At 44.3% G+C, this 26,505-nt stretch overlaps 1 protein-coding gene across 1 annotated transcript; it reads left to right on the forward strand.

The window, feature by feature from the left end:
• The first annotated feature begins 31 nt into the window (after positions 1-31).
• Syngr (synaptogyrin) lies at positions 32-22,785 on the forward strand. Its single transcript, XM_089587030.1, has 4 exons — positions 32-516; positions 11,613-11,832; positions 13,461-13,600; positions 15,604-22,785. The coding sequence occupies exons 1-4, from the start codon at positions 418-420 to the stop codon at positions 15,829-15,831; spliced, it is 687 nt and encodes a 228-aa protein (XP_089443156.1). The 5' UTR covers positions 32-417; the 3' UTR covers positions 15,832-22,785.
• Positions 22,786-26,505: the final 3,720 nt, after the last annotated feature.

The raw sequence follows: 26,505 nt of genomic DNA on the forward strand, positions 1-26,505 counted from the left end.
TTAGCAAAAAATTACCGATCAAAATAAGAACCTGACGTGCCCTCATTCAGTGTTCGCGGAGACGATCCCAGCGGTCCGACGTCGAGCCGGAATTCTTTCCAGTTCATCCCGAGCGGGGCGTCGGCGATGGGTAGTGGCACTACTACGCTGGCGTGAAGAACGCGCGCGGCGGCCGGCGTTCTTCTTCGCCTCCTGCGAGTTGGACTTCTCCTGGGGGCACCGCCGTGCGCTCAGTAGTTTCGCAAAGCCGATATTCATCCGGCGTCGCCGTCGCTCAGCAGGCGTCCGAAAGGCGCATGAGCGACCGCCTACAGCGTTCGTCGACGGAATTCTTCGCGTCCTTTGCACCTATCGAAGCCGCAGAACGGTGCGTGTCAAGCGAGCAACGCGAGGCGGCGAAGAAGTAAGCGCACCAAGATGAACGGAGGAGCGTACGGCGCTGGCAAGGCCGGCGGTGCGTTCGACCCGATCGGTTTTGCGCTAAAGCCGCAAGTCATGCTTAGGATATTGTGCTGGGTGAGTACGCTCTCTTTCCTGTCTCACGCACCTTTAATTGCCCTATTTTTTCCCCTTTTGTGCGCGGGTGACGGGAGAGGTATCCCTTTTGTGGAGAGATATCCGCAGCGGCGCCGTACGTTTCGCGAAAGCGGCTGGCATGCACGGGCGTCTCTGTGTGTGTGTATGTTGAGGAGTGTTGGGGGCCAGGTTATTGATTTTTCTCTCGGACGTTCTGGCCGCCTCGCTGGGAATGGCGGCTGCTTAGGGCCGATGCTGGGCGTGCTAAAAACGGTCGCCCTTTGCGTGCCGTGGATATCCGCGGCGCGCGTTTCTGAGACGCGTGGCACGCGGGCGCGCGATCGGGCATGACGGCGCCTCGGACCGGCTTTTCCGCCGCAACGGCGCGCGGGCGCCAGCTCGGGAAAGGAACGCGCAGCGCGACGAAGCCCAACCTAAAACTGTGTCACGAGGGGAAGGGTGCACACCCTCGTTATTGGCTGTTGCTGGCTGCAGCTTAACTGCTGTGCCCATGCACAGTTTTGACTCTCTTCGTCTTATTTGTTTTGATTCTCTTGGCAAGGCGTGACTCAGCGCGGCGAAACAACATCAAGAAGAAAACTGAGGGCGCGCGTTCCCTTCAACCTTTTTTTCCCTTTATTTTCCCGCGGGTATGCGTGAAGGTTTTCTGATTATTTGCGTGTGCTATGAGTTGCGCAAACATTTAAAAGGTAACATAACTTTAATGATGTATATTTCAGCTATCATCACTTAATATGTGAAAGAAATTGAACATAAGTAATACCAATCAGAGGTTTTAAATCAGACTTGCAGCAGAAATTAATTGTCGGGGAGACACTCGAGGGTTGTTAATTGTCGGTTGGCCAAAAACTTACTACTCATGAGTCATAATTACTATGACAGTGCAAATGAAAGATATGTCTTTGTTTATTTTTCTGTTTCTGGATGTTTCTACCAATAAATAACTTAATTAAGATTAAGGTAATCTAATAACGTAACCATTAAGATAAATATATATAATCTACGTACAGCAAGGAACCATGCACATGCATATGCAGCTTTCACTAAAATGGTAAGGTTAACCCTGCACGACCACACCTGTTCCTTGTGAAGGCACCAGGGGCAACAGTAAGGGTGACAGCACCAGTAATATATAGCAGAACTATATTCATATATGTGCTCACTGTCACACTGGTATATCATACCCAGCCGTATGAAGAGTATGCACATGTCGCATAGTGGATGGTGATAGCAAAATTTTGGAGATATGTATTGTCACATGTAGTGGTGAGGGCAGTCTGGCATTCAGGAAGACAGCGAAAAGGGCTTCAAAAAGAACCTTTTAATTGGGCTGACTTGCGCCCTCAAAGAACTGAATTATTCGGCATCAGCAATAGCAACAAAAGCATGCTCAGCAGTTGTTGGAAAGAACGCCTGCCACTCTTGGCCGTGCTCAGCTTAAAGCTGAAAACGAACTTTTGAGATACAGCATGTCAAGTAACCATAACAGTGTTGAACAATGCAGAATTGTCTCTGCCTGGGTGTGACCATTCGAGATAAATTTGGTTGTGTCTTGCATCTCAAACAAAGCGATAAAGCTGCTTGCCTGCAGCTTTGAGGAACGAAGAAAAAACCGTTACAAAGCTTTGGGTCAATATGTATGCATGTGTGGTAGGCACAGCCCAAACCAACTGCGATATTGTGTTAGTTCAGTGAAGTGCATCGCTCTCACTGCAGAGACAGTACAGAAAAACCTTGGGGCATACTGCTTGAAATATTACTTATATTGTTATTTTACAGTTATGATTTGGTTTGGTTTATGAGGTCTAATGTCCATAAGCGACTCAGGCTATGAGGGGCGCTGGTTGGAAGGCTCCAGATAATTTTGATCACCTGGGGTTCTTTTAACGTGCACTGACATCACATAGTACAGCCTTTGTCAAAAGTTTAGAGCCCAGGGGGTTTGCTTCAAAGCACTATTGTGGCGCTTCTGTAGCACTACTGGAAATCCTACGCATCAGAGGGAGCAGGACCAAAAATCTTGTTACCTTCAGGAGATTTGGGACACTGAGGACGCATTACGAGCAAAGCAATGTGGCCCAGAAGGAGACCCCCTGGGCTCTAAACATTTGACAAAGGCTGTACATTGGGCCTCTAGCATTTCGCCTCCATCGAAATGCTGCTGCCGTGGCTGGGATTGAACCCGCACCTTTTGGGCCAGTAATAACGGAGTAATTACTCATTGACGTCCACCCAAGTGCAGCCATACGGCTACAATGACAAGGAAGTTTCTGAGAAAGCTGTATAGCTTTCCCTTGTAGCCGTATGGCTGCGCTTGGGTGGACATCAATGAGTAATTACTCCCTTATTACAAATCTACTCCACCTTGGGGGATTCCCCTAAAGATTTGACCAACCTTTTGGATCAGCAGCCAAGCACCATATCTGAGCCACTGCTGCAGTACAATTATGATTTGAACATTATATTAGCATTTAGAACACGTCATTAAAATATATCTTTAGTCTGAACAGTAAAGTAATTTTTAGGACAACATAAATGCTGCTATTATATACATCACATTTCAGTCTAACATGCAACACTATCAGCTTTTGCAACAATTATATAACAATTTTCTAATTTTTGGTGCTACCTGGGAAGTTGAATACATAAAACAGCTGCAATTCTTATGAAATCAGCAGATGGTATATCCTGTGCATGTAGTGAATTGCTTGGGCATCAGCAGAAATTATGTTAAATTTAATTCCTCTCTCATATATGTACGTGATAATGAAACCTGTACTTCGGTGCTTAAACACTGATGCAGTTTGTACTATGTCCCAGTGCAATGCGTCACATACATTTATGTGTGTCAGAAATTGTTAATCTGTGCTGATTTAAGCTTTGCTATATGCAGACTGCGATTGGATTGCATGGCAATATACAAATAAATATCATTATCACAATTTCATGTATACAGTCGTGCCTCATTAATATGGACACTTTGGCTTCCTAGCAAAAGTGTCCATAAAGCAAATCGTCCGACTCATGAAGAAAAACAAAAAGAAATGATTCTGAAAAGAAAAAAAAAACCTTTATGATTGTGGACTGCTTCTCTGCATAGTAGCAGGCAGTGAAATGGAAATGGGCAATCTTGGAAGCTCCAGGTGCATTATTTGGGTCACTATTAGCTTCAAAGTCATGTGGTGCAGGCTTTAGCATGTTTAGACTGTCTAGTGGACTATGAGACACATGATAATACCTCTTGGTGTGACAGCTACTGAATGTGGTTTTCAGTGGTTTTCAACATAGACGAGAGAAAATTTTTCTCGTAGCCATTCATGCAGTGCAAAAATGGTGAGGCTTACACTTACAAGGTTTATCGTCCTGAAGTGAACTAAGGATATGAGGGACGCCGTAGTGGAGGGCTATGGTTAATTTTGACCACTTAGGGTTCTTTAACATGCACTGATATCGCACAGTATGCAAAAATGGTAAGGCACATTTACCGTTCACCTTGCCACTGTAAAGCATGAAACCGCACACTCACAAAAGGGCTAATACTGTGGAATTTGCACTTTTGCACTGCCTTTTGCTGGTATACTGCACTCAGAATACAAGGGGTGGAATATCTGGCAGAAGCACTCAGGATTTTTTCCTTATCACTGACCGTATTAATAGGACAGAAATACGCAAGTCTCAATGAGATCCAAACATTTTCTCCTTGTTAATTTTCCGAACAGCCAGTTTCCATATTAACGAGGCATAAATCCATTGAAAAAGTTTGGTCCCCAGAAAAACTATCCACAGTTCGAGTCGTCCATATTAACGGGGGTCGTATTAACGGTGCACGACTGTATATTAGCTCATGCATATATATACGTAGAGGTACACCTTTAACGTTATCAGCGAGCAGTGAACCATTGGACACATAGCACCATGTGGCAAAGTGGTCCATCAAAACAGGTCACAAACCACTTCCACTGCGTGGGATCTTGTGTATAAATGTATAATCGGAAGTTTCACCGCTTGACATCATCACAAGACATTGTACAATTGTTTGACGCTCATGTAATACCGTAAAAGCTGTTAAAGAATTGGCTGAGTGTACACAAGGGATACTCGTGAAGTTTGTTCTCTTGGGCTGTATAATGCATTTTTATTCATTTATGAAATCGAAAGGTATTAAGTTCATCTGAAAAGTATGAACAGTCCTCCTTTCCAGGAACACATCACTATACAGTATGATCCCCACAAGCGACGGTGCACTTAACCACACCACCCATGGACCCTAGTCTATAATATTCCTTGCATATGCTATCATAGAAGAACACCATCAGACTTTTGGATGCTTCCCAAGATAAAGGGACATATCTGAAGAGTGTGTGCTTTGTGCTCAACAAAGAGGTCACAAATGGACATTGGGTACACCCTCAGTCTTCTAAGGTAGCAAACGGTGACGGTGCCAAGGGGTGGCGGTCACCATCCTAAAGATTTGCAAGTCCACTAAATGATTGCCCGAGCACTTCTTTTAAACCTTGACCACTAAATGACCGGCTGAGCACTTCTTTTAGACTCTGACCACTAAATGATCAGCCGAGCACTTCTTTTAAACCTTGACCACTAAATGACCGGCTGAGCACTTCTTTTAGACCCTGACCACTAAATGATCGGCCAAGCTCTTTTTTTAAACCCTGACCACTAAATGACCGGCTGAGCATTTTTTAGACTCTGACCACTAAATGATCGGCCGAGCACTTCTTTTAAACCTTGACCGCTAAATGACCGGCTGAGCACTTTTTTTAGACCCTGACCACTAAATGATCGTCCGAGCACTTCTTTTAAACCTTGACCTCTAAATGTCCGGCCGAGCACTTTTAGACCCTGATCGACCGAGCACTTCTTTTAAACCTTGACCACTAAATGACTGGCCGAGCACTTCTTTTAGACCCTGACCACTAAATGATTGGCCGAGCACTTCTTTTTAAACTTTGATCAGTAAATGACCAGCCGAGCACTTTTTTTAGACTCTGACCACTAAATGATCGGCTGAGCTCTTCTTTTAAACCCTGACCACTAAATGATCGGCCGAGCACTTCTTTTAAACCCTGACCACTAAATGACCGGCCGAGCACTTCTTTTAAACCTTGACCACTAAATGATCGACTGAGCACTTCTTTTAAGCCCTGACCACTAAATGATCGACCGAGCACTTCTTTTAAACCTTGACCACTAAATGACCGGCCGAGCACTTTTAGACCCTGACCACTAAATGATCGACCGAGCACTTCTTTTAAACCTTGACCACTAAATGACCGGCCGAGCACTTTTAGACCCTGACCGCTAAATGATCGTCCGAGCACTTCTTTTAAACCTTGACCACTAAATGACCGGCCGAGCACTTTTAGACCCTGACCGCTAAATGATCGACCAAGCACTTCTTTTTAAACTTTGACCACTAAATGACCAGCCAAGCACTTCTTTTAGACCCTGACCACTAAATGATCGGCTGAGCTCTTCTTTTAAACCCTGACCACTAAATGATCGTCCGAGCACTTCTTTTAAACCTTGACCGCTAAATGACCGGCTGAGCACTTTTTTTAGACCCTGACCACTAAATGATCGTCCGAGCACTTCTTTTAAACCTTGACCTCTAAATGTCCGGCCGAGCACTTTTAGACCCTGATCGACCGAGCACTTCTTTTAAACCTTGACCACTAAATGACTGGCCGAGCACTTCTTTTAGACCCTGACCACTAAATGATTGGCCGAGCACTTCTTTTTAAACTTTGACCAGTAAATGACCAGCCGAGCACTTTTTTTAGACCCTGACCACTAAATGATCGGCTGAGCTCTTCTTTTAAACCCTGACCACTAAATGATCGGCCGAGCACTTCTTTTAAACCCTGACCACTAAATGACCGGCCGAGCACTTCTTTTAAACCTTGACCACTAAATGATCGACTGAGCACTTCTTTTAAGCCCTGACCACTAAATGATCGACCGAGCACTTCTTTTAAACCTTGACCACTAAATGACCGGCCGAGCACTTTTAGACCCTGACCACTAAATGATCGACCGAGCACTTCTTTTAAACCTTGACCACTAAATGACCGGCCGAGCACTTTTAGACCCTGACCGCTAAATGATCGTCCGAGCACTTCTTTTAAACCTTGACCACTAAATGACCGGCCGAGCACTTTTAGACCCTGACCGCTAAATGATCGACCAAGCACTTCTTTTTAAACTTTGACCACTAAATGACCAGCCAAGCACTTCTTTTAGACCCTGACCACTAAATGATCGGCTGAGCTCTTCTTTTAAACCCTGACCACTAAATGATCGTCCGAGCACTTCTTTTAAACCTTGACCACTAAATGACCGGCCGAGCACTTTTAGACCCTGACCACTAAATGATCGGCAGAACACTTTTTAAACTTTGACCACTAAATGACCAGCCAAGCACTTCTTTTAGACCCTGACCACTAAATGATCGGCTGAGCTCTTCTTTTAAACCCTGACCACTAAATGATCGTCCGAGCACTTCTTTTAAACCTTGACCACTAAATGACCGGCCGAGCACTTTTAGACCCTGACCGCTAAATGATCGCCCGAGCACTTCTTTTAAACCTTGACCACTAAATGACCAGCCGAGCACTTCTTTTAGACCCTGACCACTAAATGATCGGCTGAGCACTTCTTTTTAAACTTTGACCACTAAATGACCGGCCGAGCACTTTTAGACCCTGACCACTAAATGATCGGCCGAGCACTTCTTTTTAAACTTTGACCACTAAATGACCAGCCAAGCACTTTTTAGACTCTGACCACTAAATGATCGGCCGAGCACTTTTAAACTTTGACCACTAAATGATCGCCCGAGCACTTCTTTCAAACCTTGACCACTAAATGACCAGCCGAGCACTTCTTTTAGACCCTGACCACTGAGTTTTGTTCACTTAATTTTTATTAGGAGCAGTACAACAGAGGCATCATGCCTAACCAGCATTTTATGCCACCCCTCTACGAATGTCCTGTCGCGGTCCTTGGTAGCAAACTGAGACTATAGTGCACCAGTGGTATAAGTGCATTGCCACTCGAGGGGCAGCTGTATTGAAACGTGATGTGGTCCTTTGAAAAAGGATCTTTCAAACTGATTTGAATGTTCCGTATTTCAATTCTATCATTTAGTTTTCATTCAGTTTTAAAAAATGGTATAGCCCACGATGCTACACTAATGCCCATCATGTGCACATCTGTGCACATGCAAGATGCACTGTTCTCATGAGCAAGGTAGTAAGAAAGTCTGCACAGATAACTTCTGGCGGCATTTTCGTTTGGGAAAAAATTTGTGTACGTACATACTGTGTACGTGCAACACACATGCAGCAGCAATCTAGATACTGTGTGAATGAACAAATAAACTAGTAAATAAATGAATAAATAATTGGAGAAACTTTGTTGAGGCTTCTAAATATGTGCTCCTCCATTGGATGCATTTGATGGTCCACTCTATAGGACTGCCGTTGCACTTGCCATCATGTTCGCTAAATTTGATGTGCAAGTGTAATATGTTGATTGAAGGTATGCAGTTAGGTCAAGTTAGTCATGTTTCGTCATTTTGATTTTCAGGATCGTTGTGCAGCATAGGCGAATAGCTGCAACTGTGTGTGGCAAAGCATGCCTGCTCGTGAAAGCCAGGGTATGAATTATTACACTAGAACAAAGCTACATTACATATTCATTTGTGCTTCTGCACTGAAAAAAAAAAAGCAAAGTTAAGAGTGCTAAATGCCTTGATGCATGATACATATTTATCACGATGCATACAAGTCTGAGGAGGCATAGCAAACGTGTATATTCCATTCTGTTCAGATATTCTGATAGCCACACTGGCTATTGTGTATGCAGATGTGTGTGGTATATAAACTTGAAAGGAAGAGCAAATTCATCGCAGGGTATAGATGAGAAAAGCTCAATCCCCTTCGTGTCGCATAGCTAGAGAGTTTATTTCAAATAATCAGTCATTGTACAAAAGAAACACAAACATGATAAATGCAAATGTGTTGATTTCGTTTAGGTTCTTATTCATGTGCTCATTGCATGCATCTTTTACACATCCTCCAACATATCAACATGTGAAAGACAAATACAGCTGACAATAAATAAACTGACAACATGGGCAGACAAAAACGGTTTCCGATTTTCACCACAGAAAACAGTGGCCATTCCGTTTTCACTCAAACGAGGCTTACAGGCAGACCCCACCCTACACCTGAACGAAATAGATTTACCCATAAAAAATGAACATAAATTTCTAGGCATAACATTTGACAGAAAACTCACTTTCCTGCCTCATATTAACGCGTTAAAAAAGAAAACTTCCCGATCACTAAACATACTCAAAGTCCTTTCACATAAACACTGGGGTTCTGACAGGGCAGGGCTTCTAAAAATTTATCGCTCTGTGGTACGATCCTCATTAGACTATGGTAGTATAGTATATGGTTCAGCAAGGCCATCGTACTTGAAACGACTGGACCCAGTGCACAATTTAGGTTTACGTCTTGCAACTGGCGCTTACAGGACGTCACCCATTAATAGCCTCTACGTTGAAACAAATGAACCATCTCTTACAGATAGAAGAAGCATACTTACATGCTCATACGTCCTAAAAATCCGTTCCCTACCAAAACATATCTATTATGAAATAGTTACAATGTGTCCATCCAGAACACTTTTTAATAATAAACCACAAACTACCAGACCACTCCTCTTGCGTTTTGAAGAGATGTGCGAGAGTCTCGGTGTACTGAACACATTACCTAACATTGCGCTCAGACGAGAGCCACTACCTCCATGGTACAACTTCCCTGCAATATGCGATTTCACTCTCACACAGTTTCACAAAAAGCAAACCCCGCAACAACATATAGTACAAGAATTTCTTGCACTGGAGGAAAAATACAATGGTTTTGCGGATTTTTATACGGACGGTTCAAAAACAGCCACCTACGTAGGAAGTGCGGTAGTACGAGGGCATGAGAATGAAATAATCAGACTTCCACAGTGTGCATCAGTTTTCACAGCCGAATGTTACGCTGTATGCTTGGCCGTAAAAAAAATAGTAAATGAAAACCTCAGAAACAGTATTATTTACACGGACTCCCTTAGTTTACTTACAGCTCTCCACTCTAGAAATGCAATTACTCCGATGCTCGGTGACATAATACACAACATAACAAAAGCCATAGCTCAAGGAAAAAACATAAAACTTTGCTGGGTGCCGAGTCACGTCGGAATTAAAGGCAACGAGAGAGCAGACCTCTGCGCTGCGCAGGCTCGTAGCAAACAAATAAATAAAGTAGACATTCCCTTTAAAGATTGCATGAACTCGGTACATTGTGAAATAAGGAAAAAATGGCAGTCCGCTTGGGACAATGAATCAAACAACAAACTACACTTTGTAAAACCAGTTTTAGGCGAATGGAAATCTTGCACCCACCAAGAACGCTTCAAAGAAGTCATTATTTGTCATCTTCGTATAGGACACACGCATCTGACACACAATTTCCTACTGTCAAAAAAAGAGCAACCTTTTTGCGAAGAATGCGGAGTTGAAGTTACAATTAACCATATTTTATTCACTTGTATGAAATTGGAAAAACTAAGGAAAAAGTACTTTGCTCAATTTTATAACGAATACATCCCTTTTCATCCCGCACTGCTTTTAGGAGATGATGCAATTGTCGATATATCATGTGTTTTCAGCTTTCTTAAAGAAACTGGATTTTTTAAGTGTCTCTAAATTTTTATCCACAGGTCTGTTTTAATTCTAATACACCTCAGCCACTTTCTCACGCCTGAGAAGAAGGCTGAGGTTTTTAATTTTGGTTGGTTGGGAGTCTCAGTGTCCTTGTCCAGCCAAGGATAGCTACTGAGGTTTCCCAGCCCCGTTTAAAGCTTTTACTAGTAGCCATTTTTTAAATTCGTGTACATGTTCAAAAGGTAATATTAATGTCTGAAGGCCTTTACACCAAGGATGACTTTTTACATATCTCTAATATTCAAAAATAAACTTTTACAATACCTTGTGTTTGGCGCATGATGGCCTCAGTTGCCTATGTGCCATAAAACCCAACACAACACAACACGCATGCATCTTTTGTGCATTTTTTTTAGTGTGGTCCTGTTACAAGTCATGCTGATCATTCATGCATGCTCAGGTGCAATTTAATCTGCAGCTAGCAGAGAAAGTGACGAAGGTAGTTGCACTATGCTGACAAGGCTCATTCACCTCACAATGCCTGGCTTATCAAATGTGATACAGAGCACAGAAATGTTAATAATATTAATTTCAGCTCACATAACTGCGTGAATTGCTAGCATACTTGAAGTTACGGTCACTTCCAACTATATTTATCAGTGCAAGAAGTCCAGAGTGCAGTTAAGCTGCCAGCAGGAGTCCTGCTAAAAGATAATATCATGCAAAAGCTAACTGTAACAGCAGAATAGCCTAAAATTTCTGTGGTTTTAATTCGGCATTCACAGATGATGATAAAGCAGTTTTAAATTTTGCTCGATTTACAATATGCACCTGCATACTTACACATTGTTTCGTGATCCTTGGACATTCATAAATTATCAAAATTAGCTCAGATCAGTTGTGCTGTTATCATTTTTTTCGTGACGAATTTCCAAGCTTTATACATTTATGCCTTCAGGGGGCCATCAGTGACAAAATCCTGAAAGTTAATTCATAACTTTTATTCAAAGTGTTCAATGCCTGGGCGTCTCAGGGTTAATTTGCAGAATAATACTAATAATAATAAATAAAGTGAGACCTGCCTGGTTTCTTCTGCAGAAACGTTGCCTGCTCATTATGAGGACATTTTCCCCATACAGCCTCACTTCACAAAACCTTAGTGATACAATACACAGAAACAGGAGACAATATACTACTGCAAACTGTACCGTGCTTGTTACAGGATTGCGCAGTGTCCCTTGCTAACTTGCTCGCAGATTAGCGCTCAGTGTGCAGTACCATCCTAAAAGTCTCTGCCACCCTTTCCCTCGCCTTTGGGGGTCTGTACGTGCAGCTCTTTGCCGTCGTGGTGTTCGGCTGCATCTCCTCGGGCGGCTGGGTGGACGAGCGGTGCCAATACAACAGCGACTCCAACGCGTGCAACTTTGGCGTGGCCGTTGGCGTGCTCGCCTTCCTGGGCAGCTGCGGCTTCCTCGCCATTGAGGCCATGTTCGAGAGCTTCTCTAGCATCAAGATCCGACGCCGGGCTGTTGTCGCCGACATGGCCTTTTCTGGTGCGTCCATGGCCGCTGTACACCTGCTTTTATTCTCCTTTGAAAAAGCAGTGCAGTCTCTTGGCCACTAAAAATTTAACAGAAAGTACAAGAGCGAGAACAACTGGTTGTTTTAGACATAAACTAAGCCATGCCCCACAGCCTCTGTCCCTCAAGGTCTGCTTTAGGACCAAGTAGTGGAGTTGCCCTTGAGAGAGTTGCTGTGCTTGAGATGCGAAGCCTGCCATGCTGTATAGTTCAGAGGGATACTTGGTGGCCTGTTTACTTTTCGCAAAGGCTGTATGCCCTTAGTCAAATACATGCATGACAACTTTCCTGCAGTGTCCTTGATCACAGATGGCCAGGTAGAATAGATGTAACGCGAAGATGGCCCCACCGTGCAGAATTTGGACCTCATCCAGTGCTATGTGGCTCATGGGTGCCCTATGCAAGTAAAGTGTGCTCGCTGAAGAATGAAACGTGATGCATGAGGTTGCTGTACATCTATCGGAGTTAGTAGGTGCCCAAGGCCAGAGTGGTATTACAGCGCGCCACATTTTGCCATGGCTGTCTTGGTAAGCCACTCGTGTCTAGCATGCTTCATTGCTGTGAAGCAGGCCTTACAAATAAATGTCCATCATTGCAATAGTGGTCAATGATTTCTAGAGTCTCATTTGAGCAAGTTTGGAATTTTAGCAACACTTTTTTCTCCACTAAATTTTGGTGAGGGAGCCTTTTAAGCGTCATATATATGAAACATATACCTGCTGAATATTAGGTAGCAGTATGTCAGTGCTCACTCCACCAACATCTCTATTCTCATGTCATGAAATAAAATGTGTGAAATCTCAAAAACATTGCACCCTTTATGCATTTGTGGGTCAAGGCACGTGTGTGGGTAAGAGGTTGAGCTTGTGCAGGAAACACGACAAAATATGGGATTGGGCGAATACAGATTCCGCATACTTGGGTCGGTAGGTACACAATGCAGTTGTGAATAGCTTTTTAAACTTGTGCAGACTGTTGGCTGAATAAACTTGCACGCACCTATCTCTCTACTCACATATAGCGTACCAGAAACACACTTTCCAAGGACACTCATTTCAGTATAAAGGGTAATTTTGTTTGGCACAACATCCAGGCGAATTTCTGATAATTCGTACTTTCCTCTTATATCACTCGAGGATTCCTTTGACCTCATTTAACCGCATTCTGAACTCAGTCTGCACGTTCACCACAGCACATAGCAGGTATGTATAGATGACATGGTAACAAATATCTGCAGTTGTCATGAGTGACAGTGAAAGCAACTTGTTGAAGAGTGGAATGGTAATGTATTCAATACAGCTGACGAGTAGTTAAGGCCAGTGTGGGAGTCTTATCTCTCTTCAAACTGGCATACGAGTGTTGCTTATTATTTTATTGTTGGGGTTTGAGCTTGCTTGAACTCCTGGGCACAGTTCAAGCTGCATTTTTTCGGGAACTGAAATGTTGATACATATCTAACCAGCCTGGGTAAAGGTATCGCTGCTTTATGTGGTCCTGTGTTCACCCATGTGTTTCTCTTTGAAGTTGAAGACATGGCTATTCTGCTGTACCACATAAGAGTGAGCGTGAGTGTGTCCCGACCATGCACATCACATGTGCAGGCCTCTGGGCGTTCATGTGGGTGGTGTGCTTCTGCTACCTGTGCGATGCCTGGCGCAAGTCGGACATGCCGAGCGACGGCTACGGCCTCAACAACGTCCGGGCAGCCATCGCCTTCAGCTTCTTCTCCATCTTCACATGGGTGCGTGCACACGTCTCTACTTTGCATCCTTCTGCTGGCACCTTGCTTACCTTGTAGCAGTCTAGGATACTTGCAGGCGATTATCATAAAAATTCAGGGGGGCGCTTTTTTGACCTAAAGTGCGGTGAGTCGGAAACCATAAGCGCGGTGGTGCTGCTTGGGTCACTGATGTGTGGTTAAGATGTTAAGCTTCGCCTCTAAGAGTGGAACGCGACAGCGTTTTGCAATGCTGCCAGGGAGTCCACAGAACGCCATCGCCCGTTCGGCTCTACACCTTGCTCGTCCATAAATTGGTTTTTGAGGAAAGAAAATGTATCTCTCTCGCATATCTCGGGGGACACCTGAACCTCGCCATAACGGGAAGGGAGGAAGATGGGAGTGAACGAAGACACGGTATTTACTAGATGCACCTTTGTTCATTCCAAACCATCAAGCTGGCATGGCGGAGTGGTAGCGTGCTCATATTGCACTTCGGAGGCCCTGGTTCGATTCCCCAACTCGACCAATTTCCTACTCGGTTGTATTTATTTATCTGGTCTGACTAGAAAGGTTAATTAGGCTACTTGGTCAATTAAGCAATTAAGTAACCTCAGTCCCACTTACTTGGAGCATCACTATACCATCCCTTTAATTGGTTGCATGGTTACTAGCCGAAGAACAATTGGCCCCGTTTGAAATTCGCGCATTGTGACGTCACGACCATTTCGACCAATTGAAAAGCGTGACATTTCTGTCGACAACTCCTGCTTACAACGATGAGCCATTAAAGGCTTCCACCTTAAAAGATACTCGGTACAGGATACAAAATAGGCAGGACAGGATAAGTGATGCTCAAGATAAGATAAAACTCAGTATAGGATACAGGACACCTACCAGGATACTATAAAAGATTCTCAGGACACGGTGCAGAATGGTCGTCAGGATGAGATAACGTTTCTCTTGATTCGATAAAAAATACTCAGCATAGGATGCAATATAGCCACCAAGATGAGATAAAAAGTACTCAGCATATGATACAAGGTGGGTACCTGGATAGGATAAATTATGATAGATAATGGATACTGGGGATATGATACAAGACAGGCAGCAGGAGAGGATAAAGAGTACTCGGGATAAGATCAAAAATACTCATGATATGATAATGTACCCGGTGTTGCATACAAAATTGCCACTAGGGTAGGATACAAAATACTCAGCATATGATACACGATAGCTACCAGGATGGAATAAAATATACTCAGGATGAGATGCAAAATGGCCTTGGGAACGAGATAAAAGTTACTCATGATATGATAAAAATACTCACCATAGGATACAATATAGCCACCAGGGTGGTAAAAAGATACTCGTGTTACGATAACAGGTACTCAGTATAGAATAGAGGATAGCCACCAGGATAGGTTAAATGACACTCAGCATAGGATAAAAGATGCTCAGGATACAATGCAAAATGGCCACTGGGATGAGGTAAAGATTCTCGTGACGTGATAAAAATATTCAGCATAGGATACAATATCCTGCGCCTTCAGATCCTGTCCCTGTGAGCTTGAACTGGCGCTTCTTAAGAGAAGTGGCCAAAAAGTGCGGCATATCGGTGCATGGTTGGTCGGTCGAGAATTTTCGTTTGGCTGTATATGCTGCATCATAGTCGGCCTTGTAGCTCCCAGTACCTTGCTACAGTGCATACAGTGAAGAGAAGCAAAGTGCCTCAGACGCAAAGGCACTCTATGCCACCAACATCATCATCATCATCAGCCTGGCTACGCCCACTGCAGGGCAAAGGCCTCTCCCATGTCTGTCCAATGAACTCTTTTCTGTGCCAGCTGCGGCTGCCGTATTCCTGCAAACCTCTTAATCCCATCTGCCCACCTAACTCTCTGCCGCCCCCTGCTACACTTGCCTTCTCTTGGAAGGCAACAAGGATTTAAGGGCCTCGTTGGGCATCCCATACTTGTTGAGCCACCCATCTCGTGACCAGTTTTCTTTCTTTTGCCCCTTCACAGGCAGGGTGCGTGTTCTTTGCCTACCAGCGCTACCGACAGGGCGCTGACGCACCCTTCATGCCCAGCTACGAGGCTGACCCAACTGGAATGGTGGGCGGAGGGGGCACACCCTTCACGGGCGGCTACCCCGGAGACATGGGTGACGCCTACCAGGAGCCCCCCTTCTCGACCAAGACCGACACGGGCGGCATCGGCGGTGGTGGCAATTTCCAGGCTCCGGCCTATTAGCCTCCTCTCTCCCCGTTTCCCCATCTGTGATCCCTAGGCCTCCCCGTGACCTCTTCTTCCCCACCTGCGTATCTGTACCCCAAGCCAAGGGGGCGAGAGCAAAGGGTGGTCTATACGTCTCTCTCTCTCGCTCGATGTCAGTAATGCGCACAGTGTAAAGAGGGGAGAGCCTTCTACCATGTGCACAGTTGAGAACACTCACAGTTTTCTTTATTTTTTATTAATTCGGACGAGGAAAAATTGGAACTTGGTCAGTTATCCTCTTATGCCCGGGCATCCAACCACTAATTAAGGCATCCATCTATTCTTTGTAAGAACTGTTCTGGGGCGATGGTCGCAGAGTCTGGCGATTGTCTGCTGGCAAGATGCTGCCGCATTTGTCTCCTGGTTGCAGAAAGCGTACCGTATACCCCCCATTAACCCTTTCAGGCGCCATTTTTTGTTTTGACTGAAATCAATTATTTCTTCACCCAAGTAGTATATATCCAGGCCTCAAGAAAGCGAACTTGTTAGTTTTGGAGCGTGAAAAACCAGCAGGTAAGTTCTTACAACGATGTGGAGAATTCCGAACAAAGTGTCAGATATGTTAGAAATATGTGTAACATCGAAATGGTCTCGTGTGTCAAGTAAGCACCCTTAGTGATCGTGGAATCACTTAGTGTTTCGAAGATTCACATTACGCTCAAAATTGAGCAAAAAGAATCGATGTTTTCGCTCGCAGCAAAATCTGTCTGCACAGAAACGGCGGACAATGTGCTACCTAGCTCACTGTTATGTGAAATATTACTTACTGCGTTCGCTACGTGGTACGAAAAAACAACTTATTTGCAACAAGAGGGGTGCTCAATTTCACTGAAATAATGAAATCACTGTTAGGTGCCCCAGTTTCTCAGAAAAAGCTGTAAGTTTGCCGCTTACGCAATTGTGTACAAAGCGCGTGAAAGGGTTCAGACAACACATGTAAAGTAGCTGTTGTTGTCGTTGCAGAAAAAATATTAGGGAAGTGTCCTTGTTGTCTTACTTAATGATGTAAAGTTAGCTGGCATTGGTATTTCTGAGTAGCTTCGCAATGTTTTCTCATTGCTCTGCCTGGAGGTGATACTTTTGACTGGCGTATGTATTCCTTCACAAGATTTGCCCCAGGGGCAGGGGGGGGGGGGGTCTTCCAACTGTGCACAGTAAAAGGCTCTGCTTTGTGTGTAGGATTTAACTTGTATTGGTCACTGGGGAAACATGGCACCTGTTCTTCCCCTTGGGTGGGTGTGGTAGCATTAACATGAAAAAAAAATCTTGGTTTCTCACTGAAGTTTAATGCTGTCCAGCAGAAAGATCAGGAGTAAGAGCACTGGACAGCCCGATTCTTTCTTGTGCTCAGCTCGCATCATGTGGCACACTTAAGCCGAGACTTCGTTGAATTGTGATCCAAGTCTGGAACTCTACTTAATCTGGCTTGTGTTCACTGGATTTCTGGTGGCCCAAAATGCTCCATTCCGATGTTTTGGAGACAGTTTAAAAGACAGAAAAAAATAATATCAAGTCAAGTTTTAGCCTCAACTTTCAGTCTGCATTTATAGTTATCATTTTCAATTTTTTTCATTGATTGCACAGCGTGCCATCAAAATAAATGCACTCAGTGCAAGCTGTGCAAAATGCACGCAGATATGCATGCACAACGTCAGCGGGCCTGCCATCTTGTTGCTGCTTGAGGAAGCTCTGCACACAACACTGTTTACGAAATTTTGTGCCAGTTCAAAACGTAATGTGAAGATGTGAACGAAACTTGAAGCTCGTCCTACTGAAACATTCGGCTGCCCGCAGTGTTATGTAAGCAGGTGTCATGCTTTCCCCTAGGCCCATAGTGCGTGTGGTTGTGGATGCTCTAGCGTACTCCGGGTTGTGTTTGAAAGAAAGAGAAAGAAAGAAAAAAAAAGGAAAAATGCAGATGTCATCCCCAAGGCAGTCTAGCCAAGTAGTTACACAGCCACTGTCTCCCCCTGAGCATTTGCTTTCTCTGCAGAGTACACTGTGTGCAAACGGCAACTGATTCAGGGGTCAGCCTCTGCTGAATGGTTGACCCTGCTACCGGACTATACGAAATGCGAGGGCATATCGAAAGCCATCCCTTATTTGAGAAAAAGAGGGAATGATGTACACAGAAGTCCTTAAAACTTGCATCACTTTACTAATAAATGAAAGAAGAATTGACGTGGTGACCGACGTTGGTGCATAGCAATGCATGAAATTGTGAAAACAGAAATTACACGGTATGCCGACGCGTGCAGCACTTGTTGCTGAATGACAGCTTGACAAAATGTGAAACCAAGTCAGATTTGACTGAGATGACTACTTTCAAGACATCCAGAAAAGGAACTACTGCCTGTCGCTCTTTTCTTTTCTTTAATGACCACTCAAAGTGTGTGCATAGAAGCTCCTTTCTCGGGATCCAGTACTCTCGACTAGAAACATGTCTGAGGCGCTCTTTCATGCTGAAGTGCAGCATCCCGTCGGTTCCGAGCACAGCTGCAGACTGCTCGTTTGCAGGTATGCTTACGATGTAGGCGACAGTGGAAGAAAGGCATTGCGTTGCGGACGAACCAGAAAAGGCGCATGAAAATTGTGTTCTGGCTGTGCAGGTCAAAGTTTCGCATAGCGGCACCACCCAAAATGCAGTACCAGCTGCATCCCACCATGTGTGGCATGCTCGAGATCGCTGTGACTTCATGTCACTTACCCCGTGTCGCCCGCGGTGCCACTGTTCAGTGCTGCCGAGGACTTTAAGTATGAGGCTGCAGCTGAGCCACATTTGTCCACTTCAGTCTTGAAGGTACACTGGCTCGTTTATCTGCGGATTCCGGAAGCACTGCCTCGCTGTCCACAGTGTGCAGCTGAGAACTACTTACTGGCCTCTTCGTCGAGGTGCTGCTTAATTGGCTGCCACCATAAGCCAGCAAGACCGACTGAAAACCATTTGTTTCTGTAACTGTGCGTCGTCTTGAAACGTAACCAAAACAACAGTGGTGTCACATGTGCATGCGATTATGCTTAGCCACTGGCAGCTGGCCAAATATTGGTCTCACGTGGGATGTGCATTTGAGGCGCACAATTACTCTAGTCAAACACGTTTTTTTTTTGTGTGTTTTTGCTCCTGGGTTGTGGTGGTGTTGTTTTGTTGAAAGCAAGTACCTTATGATCTCCCTTAATGCCGCGTTGCAACAGTGTTACGTTGCATTTGAGTTGTGATATATAAAAAACTTGACATTAAAGGGGCAGTGTACAGTTTACTGCGTGCATTCCTTTTAGCCATATTTTCGTGCTACGAGAAGTCTTCTTGCCCCCTGCAAGTTAAATGTGAAAAACTGTCCCACGGTCCTTACGACGCAGTCATACTGAAACAAACATGGGCACAAAAGGGCAACCTGTGAGCTTGGCTCATAATGAAAAAACTTGATGCGTATGTGTGCCATCAGCATTACGTGGTGTTCCTGTCGTCTCGTCAACTTGTTGCTTTCGCCTTTTACCCATAGCCACATTTGCAGCCAGTCCCAGTGTCGAAGGTTCAGGTGTTGGAGTGACAAACAAGCGCGTTCTGCCTCCTGTCGTTGTCGTACACTTTTCCGTGTCCAGAACAGCTGTCAGAGAAGTCCACTTCCATATCCGCCAGCCGTGCTGCTGCTTCCCTCTACCCACCCCAGCTGTTTGTGATTAAGCCCGCCTCTTCAGGAAAAAAGAGACCGCAATAAACGAAAATGTATTTTTGTGTGAGGCGTGCACACACATAATAGACACCTGCAATAACCGTGCCTCTAAAGAAAGCATTTTGCGCCAGCTGTGGAGTGTCGTTTCCAGATTCACGTGTTGGATCTGAAAAGTATTTTCTTTCCCGAGTGCCCCAAGGTGGCCGTCTGCAACTTCTCTATGGGCCACGCCCTTTTATTGAGAATGTCAAAGGAAACAAGCCTCTACTTTCATCTCATCACCGACATCAGTACAGCTTAACTCACCTCAAAAGCACCACCCCAATGGGCACTGAAACCACCTTGGACGTCCTGTGGATGTTTAAGACGTCCATGGGATGTCCAAGAGAATACCAGTGCCCATTGGGACGTTTTCATGTCTGGTAACAGCTGCCTTTTGTTCAAGTTTCAAAATCAGACTGTTATGTCACGTTTATCTTCTTATACAGGGTGGAACAAAGTGTCCCTGCATTTTGAACAAAAAGAAATGACACCAGTTTTTTTTAGAGGAGTTTATGGACACTAGTTGCCAGTCTTTCTAGTCTACTTTCTTGTCAACAACATGCCTCTGTGTTCTACAAGCTTCCCTTCGTTTCGTAAGTCACATACACCTTACCAGCTTAAGTTTTGAGATGTACATTGAAAATTGCTCTGGTATTACTTCTACCATACCTGGCCGGGCATCCTGTTCTTTCATCTTCTCACTTTGCCGCTTTTAGCCACGGTTCTCTATAATCATGAGAATGTTTCAGGCAGCTTTTGGAGGACTGTTCTTCAAAGCTTGTCCCCCTCAACCACCAGACGACTGTCTACTTAGTTTGTTTCCTACTGGCTTGAGGACTTTAGTCACGTATTGTGGGCTACCTCAAAAGCAAATTCAAGCCAGAACATGAGCCAAAGATACAACCTGTGCTCACGGCAACACTGATTTATTGATTCGTGTGCAGCCCGAGTTTAAATGAGTGCTTAGTGAATGCCATTTATCACATGCCTAACAGACTGCCATCATCACACAAACCCTCCATGTCTGCATCCTGAAAGCTGGAACTGCCATGGACATTTGTTTTTCTTTTTTTGTTGTTGTTCTTCAAATGATGCCGGTGATCAGCGGGTTATAAGTGCAGGTTCCTACAAGTGCAGGTGTCCAAAACATTACCAAATGAAGACAAGCATCAAAGTGTTAAGGATTGAGAGCGCAACGCGAATGACATAACAATACCCAGTACACATTCTCTAGTGCTTGCAGCAGCAGGTGTATGTGACAGGTGCCATTCGGCAGATGTTGTAGTTTAATGAAGTGCCATTGCTACCCCGCACGTGTCCACTAAGCCTTTCAATTTAGCTACCCTCTCCCAAGAAATTTTGAGCTGAGGCGGCACACGTGGAAAATTGTTGGGTTCATGGAAGAAGTCGTCGAAGGGTCTACGACGATGGTGAACTGAGGCAAGAGAAATCTTAGCCAAGCATTGCTACAGATTCTTACAGCCACAGTCTGTAATGGGCCCCAAATGCTGCCACAAAGCCGAATTTGCAGGGTGTCGAATGAGCAGAGCCCAAAAAAGCTTCAGCCTATGAAATGGCAGCATATTCGGAAGCAAAGTTTATCGATTCTCTTGTTTACTTCGATGCCTTCGTGTGGTGGGATTGGAATGGAACAAACTGCAAAAGGCTTAAATGCAATGCTTTCAATTTTTTTTCTGTGCAACATTGAATACACTAACAGTGAGGATAGGTGCGTTCGTCCAAAACACTGCACTGTACGCGTGCATTGCTTGAAGCTTGGCAGCTGTAATGCAGAGGAGCAGACGATGAGAGAGTGAGATTTGCCACTGCTGCAAGACACAAATGCTGGCAAAGACAAATGGACAGCAAACAAACACATAAAAATGAAAAAATGCTATCAAAAACCCCGCCTATCCATGACCTTTTTGGTGTTGGCCTTAAGACAGAGCCCGTTTGAGTGGGACGCTACAGCAAGAGAAGGTGCGTCGTGTATCATACTCTCCATGTAAACACACCTATTCACTGGTCTGTGTCGTTGTAAATAACAAGTGTTTCTTGCCTGTATATAAGCTTGTGACATCTCTATAATAAATGCGCACCTTGTTTGCAACGTAGGGGAGAACATTTTGCGAGCAGACGGATGTCATTTGTGTGTTTACAGGGCACGAAGCTGGTTTCGGAGGCCCTTATTGTTGCCAGGCTTTATACGAGATGTGCATTACATGCATTTCCCTCGCGACCTGTGCCCGATGGTTGTGCTGAAGCGAAAATCGTAAAACAAAACAGACGGACTGAAAGTCAAGACAGATGCACGCTCTGCAAATCCTACCGTCCTGTTCTGTAAACCCTACTGTATTGCAAATTTTACTTACAGTGACTTGGTTGCACTGTCATACTGCACACGTTGCTTCTGTAGCAGCGAAGGAGCCTACTTGTTCGTGGAGACTAGCTCAAGCATTTTTAGTGCCTACACGTTACGTTGCCTTCTTATGGACAAGGATGACCAAGACAGTGCGTTAACGTTTACCTTGCCTCCCAATGGGCAGTGAAACTTCTTTGGACGTCCTGTGGACGTTTAGGACATCTCTGGGACGTCCAGGGGACTTTGTGTTCACTGGGCTGGAGTTAATCTTTGCGCCAGGGCCTTTCAAAGTGATCACGTTGGAAGTTTGGCAACTGTCGGGAAAACTTGCCCAATTTCTCAAAAAGATTACCGTGCTTGAGGTGTCTCGAGCAGTGCTCTTGAAAATAAATGAACTTTGTACTGAAGGCGCTTGGCCTGTGTGGGTGATCTGTGAAATGCACATCGAGGATAGCCTGACAGAGTGCTTTGCTTGCATTTTTTTTTGTTTCAAAACATGCAGTTGTTGTTACTGGTGCACAGGTGTCTAGTCGTGTGCATAGCCACATTTTTGTTCCGGGACACTAGATTGCGAGAGGTTGCATTTTGTTTCTAAGTTCTGCAAACCTTGTTACGTGTGTTTCATTGGCTGTGTGTTTGTGACAGAGTGCGTTTGGTTGTGTTGCATGAGGTTTGCAAGTGTTTTGCAATTTTCTGTTTATAGTGTCACGGTTGTGACAGAAAAATAACATGCTCTCTATAGGGTGTTTGTGCATGTGCACGCGTGTGATATAACTATTACCTAGTTGAGGAAGAACGCAACATGTTAATGTAACTACTAGTTGGGAAGAAATAAAGGAAGCTGTCACATCAGAACCTCTGTGCTGTCTTCCTTCCTGCTCATTGCAGGCATTAGAGAACCTCTCATTCATACCAAGGCTACTTGTGCTACACATCCCATCTCTTGGATTTTTGTATGTTCAAAAAATCTGTTGAAAAAGTACAGTCTACCTTAAAGGGGCTGCGAAACACTGCTTGGGGGGATACCGGCTATACTTCAGGTGGATCCTTTGTCACACAGATGCTGACTTAAAAAGAATTACAGGAATCGATGCACAGGAATGGGAGTTATTCAGTGGAGAAATTTCAAAATACAAGCAAACAAAACGCTGCCCTCAACTCGATTTTGGCGGGGCTTCCCACTCCTATTTCGCTCTCCCAATGACCGCACCTGGCGCAACCATTCAAAACAGCCTGCCAGAGCACATCGCGGAAGTTTGCACTCTATGGTTGCCTGCTCTCTGTAACTCGTTCTTGCTGAGACTGGCAGCGTCGTTTCCATGCAAGAGCCCCTGGTGGTGTATTTTTATTTTACTTTGCAGGGCTTTTATCTAAGACAAACAAGTTGTTTATGTTGATCTAATATAAAACGCAGACAGGTGGCAAAATGTGTCTCTATTTACTCGCACAATTTGCAGCATATTTACTGTTTGTTCAATCATCAAGCTTGCGCCAGGTGACGTCATATCCGCTGCTGAAACCCGCCACTGTGTGAGGACACCATCAGAGCCATGAATTTGTTTTTGAGAGGACATCAAAATATTAAAAAACGGAATATACGCGGTATTACCCATGCTAATATCATAATTGTAACTCACTGTATGCGATCAATGGGCAAAACAGTCAACTAAGATAGTGTTTCTAGGCCCCTTTAAAGGGGCCGTAATAAAGTTGCGGTACACCTGGGATGTTAAGGCACGCCTCATCACGAATATTGTCCAGCAAGAATTTTTTTAATGCGCTTTGTTGAGTCCGAGTTATCTGTAGTCAAAATTTGAATTTCAGCATCTTCGCTCCTTCCCCTCTCCTCTTGCCACTTTTGGCACACTGGAAGTCTGCGCTCTTCCACCGGCCCCACCCCCGTGGGCGGAGCTTCCTGACCTGTCGCAGCTACGTGGCTTATTGGCCGCGGCCACGGTAGCTGCCTGAAGTCTGAAAGAATCTAACCAATAGCCATATCTCAATTTGTATATACAGGTGTGAGTGACCGAGGAAGATGCGAGCATGAAAAAGTCGCCAGGAAAGGCTCGCGAACTTTCGCGCATGATTGTGGCTCCTCTGCAACACGTAGAAGTGTATAATTTGGCTCAGGTTTTTATGACAACACAGTGCAGTGATTGAGCTAGTTGATGGGCTCTCCTAGGAATGTGTTTCAGAGCCCCTTTAAGAAAAAAAATCACCTTTTCATTGCTTACTTTTGCCATCAATTCAGTGAAAGCTATTGTACGGCAAACGAACAAGCATGGCTGCAGTGTACAATGTAATAGTATTATCGAGCACTTGTGAGTTATCGCAGACCATAAAGATGTGCGCTGCTCAGGTACTTAACGCAGTCTGGTCACATAACCACTCTTCACTTGTACCTAGCCGAGCAAGCCAATAAACAAGTGAAACTGTGGCAGTAGTGAAAGTTGGCAGTGTAGGTGAAGTTTCATTGTGGAAAGGGAGAACAGGAAAAACATAGAACCAAGCTAAGAAACGCATAAAAACAAAGTAAGTCCTATCAGCAGAGTGCATTTATTCAGTGATGCAAATACATATCAAACTTGCTTACATATCTGAGGTATCAGATCAAATGCGCTCTGTCAGTATTCATCTCACCACAATGGTGGGGATTCTGACTTGAGGTAGTTAAAGGTGCAGCAAAATGTTAATTCAAGGCTCTGCTTTCGGCATCAAAATGTGCAGTTTTTGGCGCCTCATTTAGTGTACCTGTTCTCTAATGATGATGTCTCCTCAGAGAACGACGTGGCACCTTCAACCACAGATAGGTTACTTTATCTTTAAATGACAAAAAATGATGTTACAGTTGAAACTACACATGATCTCTGCCATTGTTTGGTACAGATATGAAAAGGAGGCTTGGTGGATAAAATATTGTCACTATGTATACTACACTTAACTGATAGCACTTGTGTCCTTCAATACAGTCAGCCAAATCAGAAGTCTCGCAGGTTACCGACAGCAGCAGAGATCATTCCTGGCATAAACAGGCAGTGGAAGACACTTCCATTTATAGCAGTGTCTTATATTATATTATTATAGTATTACAATACTATATAATTATTAACATAATTATTATATAATGTTTTATATCATTTTGGCAATATTTCCACTTTTTATCAACAGTATGGCAAAGCTCCACTATGTTCTTCACATGGCATATATATTCATGCATCATGATCCTCCCATAAGCACCTGCTCATGCTAACCTAGTCAAGAAAAAAACCACTGGAACCAATTGGACATTCCAGTTGGAACCAATTGGTTCCAGTGGTTTTTAGGCACCCGGCCAATCGCACCCAAAGCACAGGCAGTTATTGCATCCAGAAATATTCACAAAGTATAAGTCACAATTAAGTTGTGTAAAATACACAGTGTGAGAAATATTTCCACAAATTAACATATTATTAATGTGCAAAACGAAAACTAATTTGTGAGGACTGAAGGGGACATTTCTTCGTGCCAATCAACATTTTTATTACAGAATTGAAATTCGCATGCTTTTGTGGAAATCAAGGCCAACAGACATGCATACATCACACACAAGAAACACTACACTTTCAGACACTCATGGGATATACAAGCTCAATATACACACCCAGAGAACACATTTCTGCTCCAACTTATACACCCCATTTAGGAGGCTCTCATGCTGGGGCCAGTTGCGCTTGCCCGCAGAGTACAGTTCAATTTTTGCCACAGTCATGGTGAAGATGATGAATACAGGTTAGTAGGTTAAGCTGATAGATATTATTATAAGAACCATATTAGTTCTGCCGTGTTCATCAAATATGCAGAAATTCATATGGATAAGTTGGGTGCAGTTGGATGCAACTGGTAAGACCAATTGAGCTCATCAACTGGAAACCCAGTTGGTTTAATTCGAACCAGTCAACATTGATGTTAACATCGACCACACACACTGACATTGTCTAATTAGGGCGTAGTAGCACCACGTCTAAGCAAAATATTTGAAACGAGCTTGTTTAGTGTGGTTTGCAGGCTGCAATTACGAGGAAAGAGTATACATGCTCATGGGTGATGGAGTGAAGGACATATAAGAGGGAATGTTTGCAGCGTGTTAGTGAGGTCTTGGCTCATAATGGCGCTCATTTCAAGAAGTGCCAAACACATCTTTCAACCTTATGAGTGCGGACTTTGTCACCTCTCACCCTCTTCCTCTCACCAGGAAGTGAAGGAGAATTACTGGTTCTCTGCTTTGGCACCTGTCACCTCCCACCCCGTTGCCTATCATTCCCCTCAAAATAGAGAGGGGTTTACCCACTCTCCACTTTGCCACCTGCCAACCGCGGCAGGTGCAGATACCTAGCCAATAAGAGCCAATGCTCCAAAACTTGAGCACCGATGTATCACAGTACTGAGAAACTCTTTTAGCCCAGACTGAAGAAGCCCGTATTTTCCAGTTTACAAGTCACTGTGTGCAATTTCCACTCCCCTGCAATCAGCAGCCCTAATCCATGGTGTCAGAAAAGAGAGAAGAGCTGATAAAGGCTCTGATAAACCGATAAAGGC

Source organism: Amblyomma mixtum, chromosome 4, assembly GCF_055824585.1.
Source record: "Amblyomma mixtum isolate Tamu chromosome 4, ASM5582458v1, whole genome shotgun sequence".
NCBI classification, from domain to species: domain Eukaryota; kingdom Metazoa; phylum Arthropoda; class Arachnida; order Ixodida; family Ixodidae; genus Amblyomma; species Amblyomma mixtum.

Excerpts from the sequence above, each read along its gene's own strand:
- Syngr (XM_089587030.1), top strand. The coding sequence starts at position 418 with ATGAACGGAGGAGCGTACGGCGCTGGCAAGGCCGGCGGTGCGTTCGAC. Across the intron at positions 517-11,612 it reads TGCTTAGGATATTGTGCTGG|CTCTTTGCCGTCGTGGTGTT; the intron begins GTGAGTACGCTC and ends CTGTACGTGCAG. Across the intron at positions 11,833-13,460 it reads CGCCGACATGGCCTTTTCTG|GCCTCTGGGCGTTCATGTGG; the intron begins GTGCGTCCATGG and ends TCACATGTGCAG.